Source organism: Gymnogyps californianus, chromosome 5 (assembly GCF_018139145.2).
Source record: "Gymnogyps californianus isolate 813 chromosome 5, ASM1813914v2, whole genome shotgun sequence".
NCBI classification, from domain to species: Eukaryota; Metazoa; Chordata; class Aves; order Accipitriformes; family Cathartidae; genus Gymnogyps; species Gymnogyps californianus.
This window is the reverse complement of record NC_059475.1, coordinates 45071520-45086257: the sequence shown is the minus strand read 5'-3', so window position 1 is coordinate 45086257 and position 14738 is coordinate 45071520. Positions and strand designations below refer to the sequence as shown.

Below are 14738 nucleotides of genomic sequence, written 5' to 3'. Positions count from 1 at the left end.
TACTGCAAGGCATAAGGAACCCCAAGGAGGGCTTTTGGCCCTCTGCTTTTAGGGGAGGAAACAGAGCTTGCCTCCCCTTACTGTTCTGCCTGTGATGAGTCATGTTGTCTCCCCTGCCTCCCATAGGTGTGTGGAGACAGAGGTTTTGAGGGTCTCTGTGTTGCGGAGAGGTCACTCTGAGACTGCAGTGGAGGTACGGTTTCTAAGCACTTACTGGCCACCAGTTGCTCAGTGACATTTCTGGACATGGCGCTGGTTCTGCAGTGGAGGAGCAGGAGGTGGCTGCTGGCAGAGCCAAGCTAGCAGCTCTTCTGCCTCTCCACCAGGTGCTTGCATCCCTCTATGATCTGCTGCACGGCTTCATGGTCATCCAGGGTGGTTAGGTCCCCAAGCTCACTGGCCTTGTCCTCCACGATTTTCCTTAGCACCCGACGCATAATCTTCCCCGAGCGTGTCTTGGGCAGCCGGTGTGTGACCTGTGACGGGGAGGAGCAGAGCTAAGGCTGAGGGAAAGGGGTTGGCCAGGCTGCCGGGGTGGGTGTTGGACCAGCCTGCACGTGTTACCTGAACGTACTCTGGTGCCGCATACTTAGCGATCTTCTTTGAGATCAGCTCCCGTAGCTCAACAGCGAGAGTCTCCTGCGTGTAGCCACTGTCCTTCTTCAGCACAACAAATGCGTAGGCTCCTGGCAGAAGGACCACCAGGTTACTGAGGACCGTGCACAGCACGCTCCTGAGAGCCTGCCTGGATCTAGTGCCAGGAGAGGTCCCTCTCTGCTGGTAGCCTCAGGGGATGCTCTGTAGCCTGAGCTGTAAGTGCTTTTGGCCATGGTGCTGCTGCTGCTGCCTTATGCAAAGCCCAGCTGGTCTCGTGTGTAGGTTGTGATGGCTGTGCCGAGATCCCTGCTAACATGCTGTACGGCGTTGGCACAGCGTTGCTACCAGGAGTTGGTGTGACAGTGCCACTTCCCACTGCAGTGCAGTAGCCCTGGGAGAGACGTTTCAGGGGCAGGAAAGCAAGCATCTTACCTTCTCCCTTGATCTTATGTGGGTAGCCGATGACAGCAGACTCTGCCACTGCCACGTGATGATTCTGGAAGAGAACAGGGCTGGGGTTTGGCTCAGTGCTTTTGGCAGGCTGGCTGCCATGTGGGAGCTGCCCTGACCCGGCTTGGCTGCTGCAGCCCACAGTAATGCGGAGAGATAAAGGCAGGCCTCAGATGGCCTCTGCCCTTTTTCCTTCTTCCCTTGGCAGGTCTGTCTGCAAACACAAGTCTTTCCCCCTGCCCCTGGCTACTTTAGGCTTGCACCTTCTAGACCATGTTCTGTGCCTCCAGGTTGCTCCACCAGGTCCCACAATCTTTACTGGCCCACAGATGCTCCTCCTTAACATGCCCGGCTGCCGCTTTGGGATTCACCCACTTACAGCATCAACCTTATCAGGCTTTGTCCCTCCTTTGCTGCAGAGAGCCAGAATGGGAGGGGAGAGGGTGGGACACTGTTCCCACAGACAGCCTGTGGGTCCAACACTGTTCCCTGCTGCTACAGCAGCAGCATGTTTCTGTCAGGGTATTTTGAAGAGGCTTCCCTGAGCACCACCAGTGCGCCTTTGCTATCCCCTCGGATGGCTTTACCTCCCACCCACACCTCTTACCACAACATCCTCCACCTCTGCAGTGCCCAGCCGATGTCCGCTGATGTTAATGATGTCGTCCAGCCGTCCTGTCAGCTGGTAGTAGCCCTCACTGGTACGATACACGCCATCCCCAGTGAAAAAAAACCCTGCAGTGGCCAGAACCATGCCATGGTCACTTGTTGCAGTGAGCATGTGAGATGCTCGCCAGCCGTGCTCTCACCTCACCCCCTTCTCTGTTGGCACCAGGGCTCATGTACTCTGCTCCTTCCTCAGCGGCTCAGGGTGAAGGTGCCTACCTTCCTTGTTAGTCTTCTGCCTCTGTTGATACCTGCTGTATCATCAGGCTCCTTCCCTCATTCTGCAGTGCACTGGCTAATGCCCAGCCTGCCTCGTCACCACAAGCCAGGAGTCCTTTGCTCCAGTGCAGGTGCCTGTGGTCCTGCTGCTTCTCCCCTTTGCTTCACGTTAAGACACACACACATTCTTGGGCTTGCTCAGTGCCTCTGGATGAGTGACAGAAGCCAACAGGGTTTGCAAGAGATGCACCAAGAGGCCTCTCTGTGCTCGAGGGGACTCGGGGCAGAAGGACAAATCCACTGCCCTAAAACCACATGTGATCCAATGGGGAAGGTTGGTGAGAGAGACCCATTCCCAGGGCAGCGCTGAGGTATCAGGCATGGGGAGATGAAGGGCCTCAACACTGTGGAGGGTCTGTGGAAGAACGAAGCAGCAGTACCAGCTCTCCTGAGTCCTGCCCCCGTGCAGAAAACCAGCAGGCAGACCCAACCATACTGAACCAAACACCTCTGCAGTGACCTGCCACGCGTTTTCCTTACCTGGATATGGAGTCAGATAGGTTTCCAGAAATCTCTTGTGGTCATTGTAAATGGTTCGTGCCATACCTGGCCAGGTTTGTGAGATGCAAAGGGCTCCAGAGGTGTTGTTTTCCAGGAGGACATTTCCCTGTAAAATAGTTACCTTTTAGTAACCATGGCTGAGGGTACTTGGGATGTTTAGTCATTGCCTGTTTAACAACCCTGTGATGGAAACTGTGCCCCCAACTCCAACAGGCTCAGTCTCTCCCAGCAGATGTCTGCAACCAGCTGCCTACCATGGTGGGATGCGGGGCCCCTCCAGGGAGGCTGGCTGCCCCTGCCCAGCTACCTCACCTTGGAAAGACATGTGCCAGGGAGCCCAAGCACAGCCCATCTTGTCAGGACAGAGCAAGCTAGAAAACAACTCAGCTTCTGCACTAGTTGGAAGAACAGCTTCACTGTTAGTCCCTTTCCAGCAAAGAAGGTTGCCATCTAGCAGAGGTGAGCAGCAAAGACGCACTTAGAGATCTCCACTCCCGTCAGCAAGTACACACTGCATGCGCCTGGGGTAAAGCGGGCTGAGCCAGTGCCTGGGCTGCAGGTTATAAATGTACCTTGTCATCCAGGAGGGAGGGGCTGATCCCAAAAAAGGGTCTCATAGCCATGCCTGGAAGGATTTCGGCTCCAGGATTAGAAGGACGGGGTGAGATACAGATGCCTCCTGTTTCTGAAGCAAAAGAAACTGTAATGCTCATCAAAGTCAGGGACAAGAGAAAAGCCAGGTAGCACTACTTGGCCAACAGCCTTTGCCCTGGCCCTCACTGCACCCTGCTGGACCACAGGCTGGGGCTGGGTTTGCCAGAGAGCTGGGGAAAGCTCTTTGCAGAAGGCTGATCCTGCTCATTTAGTTCAGCAGAGATCTGCTCCCTACCATCAACTCCCCCATGTTTCTCTGGGTTAGCTTTAAAGGCCATTTCTCTCTTTCATGTTTCGGTGCCTGTGGCCCCTTACAGCATTGCTCATACAAGAGTGTCAGTAACAACCGTTCCCACTTGGCCAACAAAGCAGCAGGTCACTCCTAAAGCCTGAGAGAGCAGAAGCTGGAACGAGGGGTTGTACGCATCTCACCAGTTTGCCACCACGTGTCCACTACTGGGCATCGTGTCTCGCCGACGACACGGAAGTACCACTCCCATGCCTCCTTGTTGATGGGTTCCCCCACTGCAAGGGGAAAGACAAGGAGACAGAGCTGAAAGATCAGGTCAAAGACACAGCTTCCCAGGGCCTGCTCGTGGAGCCACCCCCAAACAGTGCAGTCTCCCGACTTTCTGCTCTCATGTGCTGCTGCTCTTGGCATTTGTGGGAAGAGGCACAATCTGATGCCCAAGGATTTGCTGCTCCAGCCCATGCCACCAGCAGTTACCTGAGCCAAGCACTTTGAGAGAAGAGCGGTCGTACTTCTTCACCCATTCATCGCTGTATCTCATGAGCAGGCGGATGGCAGTGGGTGCCACGTAGAACTGGTTAATTTTTAACCTCTCCACTGTTTCCCAGTAGCGGCCTGGAATAGAAACAGGGCCAGTAACCGTCCACACAGGCCGAGACCAAGATAGAGGGAGAGGAGGTGAGAGCAAGGGCTCTCTAGCAGTGCCTGGACCTTCAGCCAAGCTAATCCCATGCTGGGAAGGACTAAAGCAGTCCAGGAGCAGCAGCGGCCCCTTTTTCTCCACATCACCTAGCTCTGCTACTCTCCCTGCTGCAGGAAGGGACAGGGAGAAACAGCTTCACCCCTGGAGAAGCAGCAGTGGCTTCCTAACCAGAGGAAAAGACTCTTCCCCTCGCAGCTGTCCACTGGGCACAGCCCACGGTCTGCTCCTGTGGCAGCAGAACCATTGCTGCCTGTGTCCTGGCATCAAGCCTCCAGCTCTCTGCCTGCTGCGGGTCTTGCAGGGTGGCTGTGGCATGTCCCAGCTTCCCTGAGACACCTTCTCACTCACCAGGGTTAGGATGAACGGGAGTGCTCTCAAAAAGGACTGTGGTGCCGCCATTGCAGAGGGGGCCGTAGACCACATAGGTGTGTCCTGTGATCCAGCCGATGTCTGCCACGCAGCCAAAGATGTCCCTGTCCTGGTAGTCAAACACGTACTGCACAAGAGAGGAGAGACAGTGAGGGGTACAGCCTGGGCCTGCCCTCCTGGCAGGGGGGACAACCAGGAGTAGTGTACCCTCTCTCAGCCCTAATGTTATTGCATCCTTCCATCTTCTCACCATGCCTGCAGGGACACTTTCTTCCTGCAGAGAGTTTTTTAAAACATTATCAGAAAAAAATAAAATGTCAGGTGCTTTATGAAGGTGCAGGAGGAGAGAGACACTTAAAAAAAAAACCAAACCCACAGCCAAATTTGCTCTTTTCCAACAGAGAGAGCTACAGCCTTTCCTTCCTTCTGCTGGTGTCTAGACAAGGCTGATCCAAGTATCCTGTAGCATCAAAACGGGAGAACTTTCAGGGTGAGGATGGTCCCTCTGCACCTACATGACGATATGGAAGGAGAGGAGTTGTAGGCAAGGGCAATGTGGTGGAGGACTCCATGAGCCATCCCCAGGAACTGCTGGGTGCCAAATGCACAGTAAACACTCAGGAAACCCTGAGCTCAGCAAGGAGCCCAGCGTAGAAGCACTGAGGCAGCAAGCAGAGGGACCATGAGATGCCTCGGCCCAGAGCCGCCCCAGCTTGCCCGCAGGAGTTGGCACCTCTCCGCCTCAGCCGGGTGAGCAGGCAGGCAGAAAGCAGAACAAGCTCTTCTTCCCGCTGCCGCATTTATTCCTCAGGAGACCCTTGGCTGCAAGGCTGGAGTATGAGGGAACAATGCCTGCCTTGGGCAGGGCAGAACTGAGTGCCGTCAGACTGGCAGCAACACGTCCAGCTTCCTCAAGCACTCTCCTTCATTTCCTTTACTCAGTGCCAGGAAAGCTCCCCAGGGGCCGGTCTCCCACTAGCCCATCACTTCTCACCTTCTGCTCTGGCATCTGCTATTTCAGACCTTCTCATCTCTTCCTGCAGCTCCCTGTCTGCAGGCTGCCAGCTGGGGACTCCGGGGCCTCAATTGCTCTGGGGTGCTCATAATGGCAACTTCCCCTGCTTGCTCTGTCTCTTTTTAACCGAGCGGTGAATTATGGTAGCAGCGGTCTGCCCCATCCAACTGAGAGATCTGAGCGTGCCAGCCCTGTGTCACAGTTTCCAGCACCTCTGAATGCTAACATGGCCACATGCTGCTCGCTCTCTGCATTGCCATTCTGAGATGGCAGCCCTGGCTCTCACAAACCAGCTCTGATGGTCTCGAGAGGGTCATGTATCGTGCTGGGCACAGCTGTACAGACAGCTTAGCTCACAGGAAAACCAAGGGCTTCCACTAACCCTCTGCACAGACCCTGGGAGGTCTGGCCTCTAGCACTCATGGCTGACAGAGAAGACCCAGCCAGCCCTGAGCTTTCTGTCTTATAGGATGCATGGTCTGAGGCACTACTGGAACTTCAGTCATGCACAGGGAGAGCCAGACCCAAAGCTGAGGGACTGTTCAGAAAGGTACTCCCTCTTTGAGAGGACTCCATATAATGTCTTAGGAAATGTCCCTTGCAACCATTCCTGCAGCCAAGTGCAGCTCCATGCTGTGCTCAGTGCCCTTTTATCCAGCTCTGTTAGAATTTGCTTTGGGCATGCTAGGGGTTAAAGGCTTTCCTCTTCCCAAAGATGACCCACACTCTTCAGGTGCAGACCCTTTGTCTTGAGGGCACTCACCAGCTTTTACAGATATCCTCAAATGTGCCCCTCCCAGAAGCACTACCTTCGATCTCCCACCTGAGTTGGGGTAGTTACACTTAGGGAAAGCAAGCCAGAGGTTTTAGGAGAAAATTGGCTTCTTCCTCCTCACCCAGTAATATAAAATTACCCTTGCAAGGCTGAGTATCCCACCCAATGATTCAGTCTAGGATAGGGCAGTGAGAGAAAGAAGAAAGCCAAGAAGGTAGTTCAGAGGAGTTTGTGTTTGGAAGGTCCTGCTCTGGAGCATGCATTGCTCTTCCCCACTACCTGTAGGCAGATGTGCTCTAGTGGGCTGATGCCCTAGGAGGGCTTCCCAGAGACTTTGCTCTGGATAAAGATGAGCTCATGGTGCAACAAGGCAGCACATCTATTCCCTGCACTGCCTATGAACTGCTAGCTCATGAGTGCTCTGTGGCTGGGATCCGTTACCTTGTGCGTGAGAGCAGCAAACAGCAAGTAACCAGCTTGGGAATGAACCAGACCCTTGGGTTTGCCGGTACTGCCTGATGTGTAGAGAAGGAACAACATGTCTTCACTGTCCATGGCAGCAGGCTCACAGCACACATCCTCCTTCATCATCTCCTGCCGGAGAGAGCACAGCAGTTCTCTCCTGGGGTCTCACACAGGCTTCCTTGTGTTGTCCCTACACCCACTTGTGCACCTCTCCCCTGAGCCTCCCTCTGAGCACCTGCGCCACCCTGCTCCCCCCATACCATCCTCCCTGCCTCTGCACCTCCACTCCCCTTGCTCACCAGCCTGACTCTCGCCTTGCTGAGCTGGAAAATGCTCTCCTCAGCCAGAGCAGACCTGCTGAGTAAGAGGCAGCTATTTTTATGCTGCGGCTGCTCTGACCAGCACAGAAGTCTTCCAGTAAGCCTTTCTAGCACTAATTGCTTGCAGATGGGATGAGCAGAGGTGGCGACACCTCTGTGCAGCTCCAGGGAGCTAACAGAAATGCACGGCAGGGGCTCAGCTCTTCAGAAACAGTGCTCCATGCTGGCAGCCTGGCCATCCTGTGTGCCACAAATAACGGGCACACGAGCAACCTCACTGCCTGCTTCCTCAGATACTGGCTGCCAGCGGCACTCACAGAGGGTGCAGGGTCCACCAGCAGAGTGGTGTGTGACAGTGCAGTAGCAGTCCAAGGCAGAGCTCACAACGTGTCAGCCCGTGTCTGGGGTGTTTCTAGCCCCTGGTCCACCCTGCTACGAGCCCTGGTTTGCACTGCCTGCCCCTGACAATAGAGGGCTGGTGCTGTGGGAAGAGCCACCAGTTACCCATCCTAATGGCTCCTGGGACTGTCCTGAACTCATGTGCAGCACCAGCTGCCGCTGCTGCTGCAGGACAGTGTCCCCACATCGTGTCAACGCCAGCAAAACTGTCATGGCCAGCCAGGACCCTCTCTCCACCCCCTGTCCCTGCTCCCAGAGCAGGCATATTGCCCAGGGGAAGCCGCAGTAGTGCCAGGCAGCCTCTCACCTCCTCCAGCAGCACATCCAGGGCTGTCATGGGAACCTTGCTGTCGGTCCTCATGGAAACCAGAACCCGTTTCACTCCTGGGCACTGCTTCACAGCCTGGTCCACTGTCTTCTTTAGCTCAATAACCTTGCCGCCTCTCAGCCCCTGGTTCACTGTGATCACCATCTCCGACTGGGCTGCAGAAGGCGGAAGAGCCACATAAGCAGCTCTGCCCCTCTCCATCACTCACACAGCAGTTTGGCTGTACCATGACCCTGCACCTCTCTACTCTGTCTCCCAGCCCCAGTTATTCATGTCCTCCATTTAGCAAAAACAGCAGCTTTGCATCTTTGTTTCCCATTCATCCCTGCCTGTGTTGCATCCCCTCAGAGGAGATGCTGTATCCCAGCCCTTCAGTCCCTTGGATGAAGGAGACAACCAGTCCATCCCATGGGCTGGAAGATATTTAGTGAGCCCGTGCCATTTCGTGGGGTGCTAATCCCTGCTCCATGGCCATACACCATGGCAGGACACCCTCAGTTAGCCCAGGGAGTCTTACTCAGAAAACCTTTGCCATCAGCACAACCCTGAGCCCCCCAGCTGCCAAACCAACAAGCTCAGCACTGTCCCCCAAGGGAAACACATGTCCCTGTAACCCACTGGCTCTTACCATCCCGGATCCTGTCTGCTAGGGACTCTGCACTGAATCCAGCGAACACCACAGTGTGCACAGCCCCGATGCGGGCACAGGCCAGCATGCTAGCCACCGCCAGTGGGCACGGGGGCATGTAGATTGTCACCCTGTCACCCCGTTTCACCCCGTGCCGTTTCAAGGTGTTTCCCAGGCGGCACGTCAGCTCCAGCAGTTCCCTGCCCAAAGAAGGAATGGCACAGTTAGAGACTTTCTTGCAGATCTCACCTGCGTACATAAAGATGGGGGGCCTCAGAGTCACAGGTACGCAGTTTACATCCCTATGCACCCTAACCCCCCACGTTGGAAGACTGTGGGAGAGCTGTAAAATGTCAGTGCAAAGGAAAGGAGAAGACAGTCACTAACATGGGCTGTTATTTATGGAAAAGAAATAAATCAGAATGGCCTCTGTACAGAGCCTGACGCTCTCACTGGCCAGCATGAGGAGCAAGCCATAGGGCCAGCAATGGCCACTGGCAATCCCTCTGGCTCAGCAAGCCCACAACAGCTCAGCTGACTTTCCCAATGACAGCCTCCACATTTCTTATCAGCCTGTACAACTGGAGTGACATACTACCCTGCAAGGCTGGAGGCTACACGTGAGGAGTTGGATATCTTCCCCCATGAAAAGAGGGTCCCATGCTTTGCTAAAGCTGGGAAGGTCAAGTCCTCCAGAGCTTGCGCCCACCAGCGAGAACAACAGCTGTAGGAAAGCGGTGAGCAAAACAATGCCTCTTCCGAGAAGCGTCCCTCCCAGAAACCATGGCTTGGCTGTCAGTGACTCATTTCATGGAAGGGCATTGCATGCAGGGAGATTGGCAGCGGTCGATGGTCATGTTTGTCGCGTGAGGTTTGGAGCCAGAGAGGACAGAGGCACTTGTTCTGTGTGCAGAGGGATTTAAGTGGATTCTGCGGCAGAGACTCAGCAGGCAAATTGAGCTGGAAAGTGGGCGGCCCCAGACCAACCTAGCAGGGCTGGACAGGCAGTCCCCCCAGAGAGCCAAACCCAGCAGCGTTGCTGACGTGCAGATGAGCATGGGACTTCCCAACATCCATGAGGCTGTGAATCTGACCTCTCTTGCAGACCATTTACCTGCAAGTTTAGACAACAGGAACCTTGCTGGGAAGGTACACATGTGACTTTCCCATGTGGTCTTGCCTACAAGCACTGCAGTGCTGCCACGAGGGGCTTACATCTGCCTCCCCAGCTGGGTAGGGACCCCTTGGGGCCCAGAGGGTTAACCAGGAGGTAGGCTGAAGTATCAGATCAGCACAGGCAAGCCAACAGCCACCATAGTGTTGATCTATGTGAAGGGATGCTGCATCCCCTCACATGATGCACGTCAGCAGATGAGCCCTGTGCAGTGTTCATGCACACTGCAAGATGTCTCTCGTACACTCAGAGGTAAGTACTGACCTGTACGTGACCCGCACCTCCTCTCCTGGTTCATCCTTCTCCCAGATTAAGGCCACTTTATCTGGGGCTACATGAACATGTCGGTCCAGACAATTCACTGGAAAAGACAACCCAGTCTCATTGCCAGAGCAACCCTCAGTAGCTCTTAACTCCCATAAAGCCAGCACTGGCAGTCATGTTTTCAGATCAGAGTCAAGGCTGTGTGTGAGTCTTCTCAGCATTAGCCTTGTGCATCCACTAAAACAACCTTTGTGGATACCAGCCGGCAGATCACAAGCACCATCTCAAGCCCGTTACACTCCTCACCATTCCAATACCTACCAATCCCCACTATCAGCTTCCCCCTTAACTGCAGCCTAACGCAGTCCAGAGCAGAAACTGCCTGAAGTCCCTTTGGAGGTGTCCTGGTTTTGGCTGGGATAGAGTTAATTTTCTTCTTAGTAGCTGGTATAGTGCTGTGTTTTGGATTTAGTGTGAGAATACTGTTTGAGAATACTGTTGATAACATGCTGATATTTCAGTTGTTGCTAAGTAGCACTTATCCTAAGTTAAGGATTTTTCAGTTTCCCATGCTCTGCCAGCAAGCAGGTGTACAAGAAGCTGGGAGGGAGCATAGCCAGGACAGCTGACCCGAACTAGCCAAAGAGATGTTCCATACCATGGAACATCATGCCCAGTATATAAACAGGAGGGAGTTGGCCGGGAAAGGCGGATCACTGCGCGGGCATCGGTCAGTGGGTGGTGAGCAATTGCATTGTGCATCACTTGTCTTTTCTTGGGTGGTTTTTTTTTCTGTTTTATTCCTTTTCATTACAATTATTATATTATTATTATTCTTAGTTAGCAGTGCATTTTATTTTACTTTAGTCATTAAACTGCTCTTATCTCAACCCACGAGTTTTACTTTTTTTTCCTTTCCTCCTCCCCATCCCACTGGGAGGGGGGAGGGGGAAGTGGCTGCGTGGTGCTTAGCTGCTGGCTGGGGTTAAACCATGACAGAAGGTCACATCCCCAATGCCCTCAGAGGGCCTGGCAAACATTAACTCAGCCATCACTCCACCCAGCACTGCCTTGCAGCTGCCTCTGGGGTGGACTAGGGCAGTTTTTTAGTGGCAGTGCTCCTAAATAACAAATGTAGGATGAAGCGAAGCTCTGCGCAGAAGGCTGCAGGGTGAATTTGTCCAAGATGGAAGTGAGCCAGGGCCAGGAGTGCACAGCCCCTGGCTTTCCAGGGACATGGTAGGCTGAGGCTTTGGCTTTAATTCTTCCGAGAAAAGTTTCCCACATTGCTGGGAGCTGCAGTTTCCTCAGAAGCCTTGTTCCACTCTGTGTTTTCCTTAAACCTGCTACTGAGGTCATAGGATGATGCAGCAGCCCCAGTTTGCATATCAAAATGCCTTTTTCTCCTGACCATTTGTAGTTTTACAGGAGAGAAAGGAACACACACGAAAGGGGGAACAGTAAGATCTCAAATCCCAAAGGCAAACAACTCCTGCTCTCCTGCCCTCCCGCCCAAATGGACTGTGTAAGACCTGATTTCTGAGAGGTCTGTCTCGTATTTTGAACACTGGGACCAACAGCGCTGTGAGCAGGACACAGTGTCACCAGCCCCTATGTTTTCCCCTGGTAGCCCCACTAAGGCAGTAGCCCCAGCCCACAGAAGAAGAGCCTCCCACAGCTGTGGGGACTTCCAGTATGGCTCATTGCTCCTGTATTTTGCTTTCTGCAGATACATACTGCCTTTGCTGGGCAGAGATAACCTAGTGCAACACTGCCTGCTGAACACACAGGGTTCGGTGCTGTTGCCTGTGGTTCTGCAGAACGGAGCCGCTGCGCTGCTGTGGGATCCATGGAGGCTGAGGGAGAGCAGCCCAGCTCCCAGCACACCCCGATCCAGCTGCAGCCCCTTCAGTGAGACCCAGTTGCTCCCTCAGGACCAGCCACATCCATACACTACAGCCACTGCAGGACCAATTGGACCTTTTGGGAATCCCCCTCACTCCAACCCTTTAACTCTGTGCTCCTCTGATCTGCTCCCAGGGCCGAAGCCCTTCACAGAGAGGCACTCGCAGGCACTTGGTGGGCTCCCGTGTCCGTCTCCCTCCTTACCTGCCACGTTCAGCTGCCCACCCAGGAACCAGGAGACCTTGCCCTGGCGCAGGTCACAGTCCTGGACAGAGTGAAAGGGGGTGATCCAGGTGAGCCGGCTCCTCCCTAGTGCTCCCCAGAAGGTGTCCCCCTGCTCCACTGACACCTTGTACAAGCCTTGGTGGTCCTTGGGTCTGGGGAAGGCGACGGCTTCGGGCATGTAGGCGGTGAGGGGCCCGTGGCTCCAGGCTCGGGCAGCTGCCAACCCAGGGGGGCATCTCGGAGCCTGAGGAAAAGCTTTGGGGTAGCAAGCCCTGGCCAGCAGCCTGGCCATCATCGCAGGGTGCCTGCCTCTCACCGAGGAGATGGGTGCCTGGAGCTCTCGCAGCCGCTCGGGACACCTGGCCTGGGCAAGATGGGCCCCTGTGGGTGCTGGGGCTACGTCGCCCTGGGCTGACTGGACACCAAGCGGCTCTCCTGTGCAGGAAGCCTGGGCGCCCCTTCTCCCCTGCCTGGTTCCTCTCCTCCTCTCTTCCAGAGCACTATGGGGAAAAAGAAATTCAATCCCTTTAAGGGAGGGGAAAGGGGCGGGCTGTAGAAATATTTGACTGAAAATAACCTTCATGCTAATCTGAGTCCTGAGGGCTGCTCTTGAACCAGAGCCAGGTTCAGCGGGTGCCTGGGCTCCCCACGGGGGCCAAGGTGCCCGGGCCAGGCTCTACCAGCACACTCCTGCTCCTGCTTTCCCAGGGCTGCGCTGCGTCCCTGGACCTCTCTGCTTCGCCCCCACTAGCCTCCCTCCCACCTCCCTCTACTCATCCCCATCCCCTCGCTCCCCACAGCCCCCCCGCTGCAGCCCCTGGTCCTCCACCGGCCATGAGGGCAGCCTGGGGCAGCTCATCTGTAAAAGTTAGGGTCCCCTCCATGCTAGCCTTGGGTGATGGGACCATCCCCTTCCCAGAATTAAGGCCCATTCCCTGCAGAGTACTAGGCTGTGCTGTCTCCCGTAGGCCAGGGAAGGTTTTTGTCCTGCGGCTGTCTGCTGCAGGAGGGGGATATCGCATCCCATCCCACCTCACTGCTGGGCAGCTATCAGAGCTGTCCCCTCCGGCAAGCTGGGCTGGGCTCTCTGCCTCCTCCCAAACACTTCAGACCAGTCTGTACCACAGAGTGGACTGAGAGCGCTCAATGAGGCCATGGTGGAGCAGGGGATGGTGGTTTGGCATGAAACACTGCAGCCCATCACCTCATGCTTAGACCTCCCACCACCCACTGTAGCAGAGCTAAGCTGCCTCCCTGCCTGCAAACAGCTTTTTTTCTGCCTTCCTTTCCTTCAGGCCCGATATAGGTAGTGTTTTTTAAGGCAGAGCTTGGAGGTTTCCTTAATTTCATTGACTAGGTTCCCCTCCCTTTCTAGGGGGCACAAGAGAAGAGCAGAAAAAGGCTCTCCCTGCAAGCAGGGCTGTTCTCAGCCAGGCACACTGATGCGATCAACAGTAGAGATGAGAGGAACACCACTCATGGTTTGCAGGGCTGATATGTTTGGTGAACAGGCTGGACACCAGTATGGGAGACAGGCACTATTTGACGGCAGGGGCACTCATCCCAGACCACATATCTGGTTTGTATCAGAGCTGCCCCCAGAGCTAGGTGAGGACCTATGAGGGCTCCGTCCCCCCGGGAAAACGCAGTCCTATGGGCTTACAGCCCCTCCACAAAGTCAAGCCCAAGCAGCCTCGTCATTCCACAAGCAAAGTCCCTCATTTCCTATGCACATCTGCTCAGCCTCAGCCTTTTTCCCCTGTAAGACATCAGGTTTTTCCATCAGACCATCCCCAGATGCCCTTAGCAGGGTGGGCAAATCTCAGCTCCTTCTCTGATAACTCAGTATGGGCTCCTGCTGCTCTCAAATCAGAACTCGCCTTGCTGGAAATCCCTGTCAGTGCCCTTCCCTCTCAACAAGCTCCCCTGCGCTTGCAGCATCTGGCTGCCACCTCCGCTCCTCAGGCTGGCTGGGCCCTGCAGCCTGCTCCTGGCAGAGAGGCTGAGCCTGCCCAAAGGTCTGCCCGGCTCTCTAACACCAGGGCGTGTGTGATATGGGGTGACCCAAAGCACCAGGGCTGTTCTGGATGCTGAAGTGACTTGTTCTCTGACCAGTTGTATGCCATGACGCCTAACTTCTGCCCCAGGTACAAGCACACTCCTTTCAGCTTTGTCTTTCACTGCAAAGGGACAGCAGCACCAAAGCCCTGTCTTCTCCATGCCTGGGTGGGGAGGAAGGTGCAGACCTCTCTCTGTGCCACTTCAGAGCTCCCACCCTCTCCGGCTACGGCCTGACGTCCAACCCCCTCTCAGCTTTGGCTGAATTGACCCTCCTTGAAGATCGGTGACCGGACTCATACATAGTATTCCCGCTTAGTTTTATTCTTGTTCATATCTTTACAGAAAATGGCACATAAATCACAGATGCTGGATGACTAGAAGTTGTTACAGCTCCATATCTCAAACACCTCAATACTGAATTCTTTTCTCACTGTATATACATTATTTACACACCATGGGCTATCATCTAACACATCAAACAACTGGGGGACAAAGACAAACAGGGGCTGGATGGAGGGGCTTAACCTTTGACGGAAGAAAAACAGTAGCTCTGGGGAAAGGGTGCTCACAGCTGAAAGCAGGACAGAAAGGGTCGCCTGGAAGTCACTGTCCTACAGCTTTCGGGGGGGAATAGCGCCTTACCAGGATGGGAAGGTGAGGGTACCACGGAGCGGGTTTGGCTGCGTGGGTCTGTGTGTGCTTGTGTGGGG

The 14738-nt window shown here is 54.7% G+C and overlaps 1 protein-coding gene across 1 annotated transcript; it reads right to left on the bottom strand.

Annotated features, from left to right (window-relative positions):
- Nucleotides 1-197: 197 nt before the first annotated feature.
- Nucleotides 198-12259, bottom strand: LOC127016873 (acetyl-coenzyme A synthetase 2-like, mitochondrial). The gene is made up of 14 exons (XM_050897632.1): nucleotides 11947-12259; nucleotides 9838-9934; nucleotides 8400-8599; nucleotides 7751-7926; nucleotides 6701-6853; nucleotides 4449-4596; nucleotides 3875-4012; nucleotides 3580-3672; nucleotides 3066-3178; nucleotides 2473-2599; nucleotides 1655-1782; nucleotides 1030-1093; nucleotides 565-686; nucleotides 198-476 (listed from the first exon to the last, which is right to left on the bottom strand). The coding sequence occupies exons 1-14, from the start codon at nucleotides 12257-12259 to the stop codon at nucleotides 300-302; spliced, it is 2049 nt and encodes a 682-aa protein (XP_050753589.1). The 3' UTR covers nucleotides 198-299.
- Between the last annotated feature and the right edge of the window lie 2479 nt (nucleotides 12260-14738).

Excerpts from the sequence above, each read along its gene's own strand:
- LOC127016873 (XM_050897632.1), bottom strand. The coding sequence starts at position 12,259 with ATGGCCAGGCTGCTGGCCAGGGCTTGCTACCCCAAAGCTTTTCCTCAG. Across the intron at positions 4,597-6,700 it reads TTGCTGCTCTCACGCACAAG|TACGTGTTTGACTACCAGGA; the intron begins GTAACGGATCCC and ends TCTCTTGTGCAG. Across the intron at positions 2,600-3,065 it reads CCTCCCTCCTGGATGACAAG|GGAAATGTCCTCCTGGAAAA; the intron begins GTACATTTATAA and ends ACTATTTTACAG.